The sequence below is a fragment of the Zootermopsis nevadensis genome, unplaced genomic scaffold (assembly GCF_977971745.1).
Source record: "Zootermopsis nevadensis isolate Lab colony 2312 unplaced genomic scaffold, Znev_1.0 Znev_ptg000002l, whole genome shotgun sequence".
Classification (NCBI taxonomy): Eukaryota; Metazoa; Arthropoda; class Insecta; order Blattodea; family Termopsidae; genus Zootermopsis; species Zootermopsis nevadensis.
This window is the reverse complement of record NW_028259134.1, coordinates 10,035,119-10,042,550: the sequence shown is the minus strand read 5'-3', so window position 1 is coordinate 10,042,550 and position 7,432 is coordinate 10,035,119. Positions and strand designations below refer to the sequence as shown.

The 7,432-nt window shown below is 35.9% G+C and overlaps 1 protein-coding gene across 3 annotated transcripts in view; it reads right to left on the bottom strand.

The window, feature by feature from the left end:
- Positions 1-467: 467 nt before the first annotated feature.
- LOC110839935 (calpain-5-like) overlaps positions 468-7,432 on the bottom strand; it is a 36,599-nt gene continuing 29,634 nt past the window's right edge. For all 3 annotated transcript variants that reach the window (XM_022084557.2, XM_022084558.2, XM_022084559.2), the window contains exons 12-14: positions 7,247-7,362; positions 5,865-6,001; positions 468-4,083 (exon numbers count right to left, since the gene is read on the bottom strand). In XM_022084557.2, coding sequence (XP_021940249.1) covers positions 3,913-4,083; positions 5,865-6,001; positions 7,247-7,362 — 424 coding nt within the window. In that variant the 3' untranslated portion in view covers positions 468-3,912. The remainder of the gene's footprint in view (positions 4,084-5,864; positions 6,002-7,246; positions 7,363-7,432) is intronic.

The window sequence follows — 7,432 nt, the reverse complement described above, 5'->3', positions numbered from 1 at the left end:
CAAAAAAAATTTAAAAATTTTCAAAATTTTCAAAAAAATACAATTTCGGAATTTGTTAGAAAAGTGCAGAAAAATAAAAATTCGGAGAATTTCAGCTTTGAAAGATTTTCAATAATTTTAATATATCTGCGCTTTTTGTACAAATTCCGAATTTTTTAATTTTTTTGAAAAGCCGAAAAATGTTGAAATTATTAACACTCAATCCCTGCCACACCTTGACCGTGAGAGCGAGGGTCAGGTGCAGACCAAGTCCGGTAGTGGCAGGGTCTGCCAGAGACCGGGGTCTGTCAGAGACCGTGTCCGACAGAGACATTGTCCGTGAGACCGGGTCTGGCAGAGAATTCTCCACGAAAATAGGTTTTAATTTATGTATAAGATGTACTGTACCCTAGAAAATTATGAACATACCATACATCGAAATTGTTGAATGTTTTTCTGGATACCCTGTTCATTCAAATGATACAGTATTTAAATTACAGAATAAACGGCTGTTTAATTCAGAAAGTTCAACTTGATATGTGCATCTTCACAGCTTTCACTGATCAAACATTATATAAATAACCATACCCATATATATTACTCCTTGCATAAATGTGAAATGGTACGATCTACCAATATGATTGTCTTATTCATTCATCTTAAAAATGTAAAATCAGGTGACAAAACTTCTTCTGCAGGTAACATGACCTGCAGTGCAGCCAAATTCACAGTATTAATAAGTGCATTATACCAAATTTTCACTTTAATTTAAAATTTGTTAATGAGGAAAATCAATCACTAGGCAAGCCTTTCTTCTAGATTATGTGAACAAATAATACTGTATCAAAAATCTTAAAATACTTATATAAATATTGTATGTACTATAAAATATTAACACATATGGTAAATAAGCAATCATACATTAACTAAAACAAGGATTTTCATAATACACTGTAACCACTGGAACCACACGCATATATGCTCACAAATTGTGATGCATAATGTGGTATCTGGGCTGTCACGAGAATGCAAGTAAAACTGTTCTTTGCACCTTTTCCTCAAATATTTACTAGTAAAAGATGCAGTCTGAGATCTCCATCAATAATTTTGTGCCCATACGATAGATCACTAAAAGAATTAAACACTCAGTACTACACGTAACCTAGGATGATAACGGCAACTTACTGGCAGATCCAATACAAATTTAGAATAAGTGGAAACATTTCTTTAACCAGCTCTTAAATGTTCATGGGACTGGTGATCTTAGACAGATTAAAATACATACAGTTGAACTGTTGGTGCCAGAACCTAGTTTAGATGAAGTTGAACTAGCCATTGCAAAGTTGAAAAGATAAAATCTCAAAGCAGTAATCAAATTCAAGCAGAATTAATTAAAACAGGTTTTGAAACGTTGGAATAGGAGATCCATAAGCTTATTAAGTTAATTTGGGATTAGGAACAGATGCCACAACAATGGATGAAATCCATAATTATTCCTATTCATAAAAGGGGGACAAGAGTGAGTGTCATAATTACCAAGGAATTTCTCAACTATAAACCTCATACAAAATTCTATCAAACATTCTTCTGGCGAGATTAACTCCATATGTGAATAAAATTATTGGGGATCATCAGTGTGAGTTCAGACATACAGATCAACAACTCATCAGATCTTCTGCATTCGAGATAAAATGGGAGTGCAGTGGGACCTACATCAATTGTTTACAGATTTCAAAAAAGCCTACAACTCTTAAAAGAGAAGTGATATACAATATGGTCATTGAATTTGGTACACCATAAAAGCTAGGGAGTCTAATAAAAATGTGCTTATATGAAACCTGTAGCAAAATTTGTATAGGTAAATATGTATCTGAGACATTCCTCATCAAGAACGGTCTGAAACAAAGAGATGCTTTGTCTCCCTTGTTCTTTAACTTCGCGCTAGAATATGCCATCAGGAAAGTCCAAGATAGGCAGAAGGGTTTGCAATTGAATGGGACACATCAGCTATTGGCATATGCTGATGAAGTTAATTTACTGGGGGACGATACAAATACAATAAAGAGGAACACAGAAGTTTTACTAGAGGCTAGTAGACAGGTGGGGCTAGAAGTAAATCCAGAAAAAACTAAGTACTTGTTAGTATTCCATCAGTAGACAAGAGGGCAAAATCATATTAGGGTGGCTAATAAATCCTTCGAAAGGGTGACAAAGTTCATATAATTGGCGAAAACAATAAGAAATCAAAATAATATTCATAAGCAAATAAGGAGGAGACTAAATTCTGCAATGATTGTCACTTTTCAGATCATCAAAACATTCTGTCTTCCCACTGATTTCTAAGAATCTAAAGATTAAAATATAGAAAACAATAATGTTGCCTGTTGTTTTGTATGGGTGTGAAACATGGTTTTCCTACTCTCAGGGAAGAACATAGATTGCAGGTGTTTGAGAACAGGGTGTTGAAGGGGATATTTGGGCCTAGGAGTGAAGAGGATGGGGTATGGAGAAAACTGCATAATGATGAATGAAGAATGAAATGGGCGGGGCATGTGGCACACATTGAGGGGGTAAGAGGTGTGCACTGGGTACTGGTTGGGAAGCCTGATGGGAAGACCGCTGGGGAGACCTAGACGTAGATGGAAGGATAATGTCAGGTGGGATCTATGGGAGATAAGAATTGAAGGAGACTGGATTTTGTTGGTCCAGGACAGGGTCCAGTGAAGGGCTTAGGTTAATTCGGTGATGAACCTTCAGGTTCCATAAGCCACCTAGTTAGTTAGTATGTGCAACCTATCCTACAAACTACACAGTAACTACACTACATGATAATTAAACTGTAATCAGTAGTTTATGTATAGCAAAACAGTTGCATTATTTAAAAAATAAACAAGCTTAAGTGTTTGCATGTCTTGCACAAGACCAGGAACAGTAATGTAGCTTTAAATTATAATGACTAAAGGTTAGATCCTGTACTCTGAATCCTGTAGTGCACTCACTGGGCTATATAAAGGCAAATAACAGCATAGGCAGCCTTATTCCTTCACTTAAAATTGTTCTGGGAGACAATTCCAGTCTGTCACATAATCAGAAATGCAATCTCTGCTGGGTTGACTTTCAAACTGCAACTAATGTCATCAACCTGAACACCACTGCATTAATTTATATACAATTCTGGGAGCTATAATGACATCCTGCCCTTCATCAAATTCATATCTTGACATGACTCTACCAACTCAAAACAAACAATTGCTTCACCAAGGATGTCTATACAGTATTGCACTCTTCAACTACAGAAATTATGTGGCCATGGAAATATAGAGTAAGGGTAGCTGGTGGCTACAGTGGGGCATGGCCCTTCTACTATGCATGATCATTGTGTTAGTTGTTCCCACTTCTAGCTGGTCAGCTGTGATGATGAACTGTAGCAACATCACAAAGTAAGTTTAATTACCTATATTACAGGGGATGCTGAAAATGTTCACTATTGCTCTGAACACATTCTCCACATTTTTTGCACAGATTTTGGTTCACACACTTTAGTTTTTATTTAGATACATGAGACATTTCTGTGAATTCTTCCATGCGTGAAATGGTTTGACAGACTTTAGTTCTTAAATATCTTCATTGACTGTACACTGTGTCATACACGAATGTCACAATGATATATAATACTACTTCCCTTTTTTATCGCTGCTAAATTGCAATAATTTGCAGCAAATTATGTAGTGACTGTGCATAGAAGAAAGACCATGCCATGGTGTGGCTACCAAATATCCTGTATGAAAATAAAGGTTTCTTAAATAAGAACACAGTCTAAATTGTAAAACGAAAAAAGTCTACATGCTGTCTTCCACATTTGTGTGTTTCATAAAGTTCCTACTTTTTCCCTTTTCTTTTATGTAATTTACTTAATTTTAATTTTCCAATGAACTATACTGTTAAGAAGTTATCATCAGTGAGTACATATAGCTCTAGGGACCCTTCTGTGGAGTCATCTAATGACAATTCAGCCCGAAGAAGTGTTGGTTCATGGTTCAATGGTGCTGGGATTCCAACTTGTCCAAGGAACGTGTTTCTAAGCAGTGCTCGATGACTGTAAACCTATTGCAAAAGCAGCACTTCCATTATAATCTCTACAATAAATAAATTAATGCTGCTGAAACAACAACAAATATAACTTCTACAAAATATTTTAAACCTTTACAATAAGGGTGCCCCTGAAGAGTACAGGGCTGCTGGCCACACTTTAATTGTGGATTTAACAATTTAAATGTCTGTTACTGCAACATAGTCAGGCATGGCCTGCTGGATCATATGCATCCTCAAGAAAGTCCCAAAATACGTAAATTTTAAAGGAAAATATGTAGCATATGAAATTTATTCCGATATCCATCATGTTCAAAACGACAAGAAATTCAGCAATCACGTCATCATCAGAAATGTGTATATGTCAAAGGAAAAAATATTGACAATGTTAATTTGTCTTTTTGCATTCCAAGGAATTGTACATTCAGAATTCATTCCCAAGAACCAGATACTCTGTCTGGTAGTGTTGAAATCTGAAAAATACAGTTCAGACGAACAGACCAAATAATGTAAGCTATTAACAAATGTACAATACCACAAGAACAGTAGTAAAACAACTTGCACACTGTCTGAACATGGATCACCAGTCAGAATCATGAATATGATCACGTATCATGACAGGTTTGATTTATTAACAATATACATTCAGCACAATACTGAAATGAGATACAACATGAAACAAAAACAGTGAGAACTATGTTTCAAATACATAAAGTATCTTATTTCTTGACTGTGATTCACCATGTTCTTGGTCATATTTCACGAGAAATCAATATTTACAAAAAAAGAGACATGTCAGCCAAGAGACAACATTTTTTTTTTGTGTCCAGCACACCATTCAGCATAGTGTGCATTGGTGGTTAGCAGGATTCATGACCCATCAGTATATGGGTTCGATTGGGACCGCGACATTTAATGCTCCTGTTGTGACCCCTTTTCGCGAGATGATGATGAAAGTGGAGTAATTGTTGGGATGCCACGGAGAAACCGGGGAAACCCCGAAGGAAAACTCTGTGATGCCTAGACCACGACCTTGCCCAACACAAGTTGTAAATCTGAGCACCACCAGGAATTGAACCCGGGACCCCAGTATTACAAGCCCAGTGTTCTAACCGCTAGACCACCGTGGTGGTAGAGACAACAGTGCAACGTAACTACAAGGTTGTAGCAGTCCGAAGATTTGTCTCAGCAGTCAGTAAAGATAGTGGTTCAGAAACAATCCTTGAACATTTTGCTGCATATCAAAATTTTTGTATTTTATCTACAAAAAACACTTCCACAAAGTGACAAATTTGTTCCCTTCAACAGTCTTCATTACTTATGTTGCTATACCACATAAGTGTTCTCATGACATAATATTTAATCTTGAAAGAATGCAGACAAATGCAAAGCCTGACAAATAACTGAGCCGATGTTCAATATAACAAATGTGAACACTGCTAAGTTGATGCATGATAGATTATGTAAACCACATGATTCAGCCAAACAGTCTGTGATATTCACCACTGCTAATTACTCCCTGTTCCTAAGAATAACAGCCCCCTGAGTGATTAAACATAACACTGACAGAAATGTGTGATGGCATAGTGGTATACAATAAGACCAGCCATGATAGAGGTAAGTTCACGTGAGCAAAAGTTGACAAACATTTTGAATCTCCCATGTACATTCCAATCCATTTTTAAAAATCGATAACTTTAAACATTTCTGAACACCAACAGAAAAATGTCGCCAATAATAAATTTAAATCAGAAGTATCAGTAAATATAAGCAATAATGTAACATAAATACATTACCTTAATTGTCAACGGTTTAGAAGTTGAAGACCGGTAAAATACAAAGGATGAATTCCACAAAGGATTTGTAGTATTCTTCGCAATTGATGTCCTGGCCTTCTTACCTTCACAACTAATAATACAATATGGATTGCATCCTGAAAAGATTTTAGATTCTGAAATGTTCTTATATCATAACTTCTCCCCCTTTGCAATAAAATCTTTCATCTCCAAAGTTGATAGCAGGAAAATACAATATGAAAATAGTATATAGGAACCTGAAGACTAATCTATAGTTCTAAAATAGGAGAATTAAAAAAATTAAGGTTATTTTCTGAAATATCTGCTATACTGGTCCAAGTATAAGGCAATAGTGTTTAGCTTTGTTCACAGTTAAAAGTTGAAATATCCAGCTATTAACTCTCCTTTATCTATATATAACAACTTGAGAATGGCTTAATAAATTTTCATAAAAATTTTATAGACTTTTAGACTACAAGGCTGGAACGGGTCAATATGACCTAACTCCTTGACTGTTCAATGATGATGACAAAATTTCGTATTGCCGTTTTGACTAAAATTTATCAATGCACTTCAAGTGTGGTCAAAAATAAACAATAATGGACACTTTGCATGGATACCTGTGTTGGTACATGCAAAAGTGACTGGGTGGGGATGTCCAAGACAACTTTGGTTTCCATGGTTACTTTGGTTAGCACAATTACCCAAGGAATCCCCAGCCACCCAGAAAACTCTGGCATTACTAGCATCATTCACAAAGGTCAAATTCTGGTAAATGCAACACAATTGTTATACTATGAAAATATTTCTTAACTTGCTGTTTAATAATGAGGCTTAGAAACTGACACACGCCACATAGTCAAGTCTCCTCAGGCCTTACAGTCAGCCGCAATTTAAGCTTGGAATTTGACATCCACCCAGAGTACTATTCACAGTTTCAAGAAATGGTGATTTTCAAATGTGATGGATGGTTCTGGGATTGACATTTTACAGCATTTCAAAAGCCAGACAATGAAATTCTATACACCTTCAAAAACAATGTATTGGTTTTATTTGCTTGCATTTTATATGGAAAACGAATAACGTACTTTGAAATTTAAAAAGTGTCAGGGTTCTCTTTCTACCCTACTGCTTCTGGAAATGGAGATCACCTAACATTAATGACTGTCCTATGGTACTGTGAATTTTAACTAGGGTAATTAATGAATCAAACACACCAGTTCTGAATACTCAGATAAGAGGAAGTGTAAAATCAGCATATCCCATTAACGCATAAACATGAAATCCTGATGCAATGGAAAAGGCCACAGGTAAAAATCCAATCATCTAGCACTAACACAAGAGCAGTTTCTTACATACACAAATGAGTTTCAGACACTTACCTCCTGTCTTTGTTTTCAGATTTTCTGCAGACTTGATGTTGATGACGGTGACCCAAACAGACTTATGTCCGATGCAAGCAAAGATATTCCTGCGAGGTTCGTCACGATTGAGAACTCTGCAAAGAAAGAATAAAGAATGAGAACAAGAAACATTAATTTCTGTTCACCCATACTTATTATAATTAT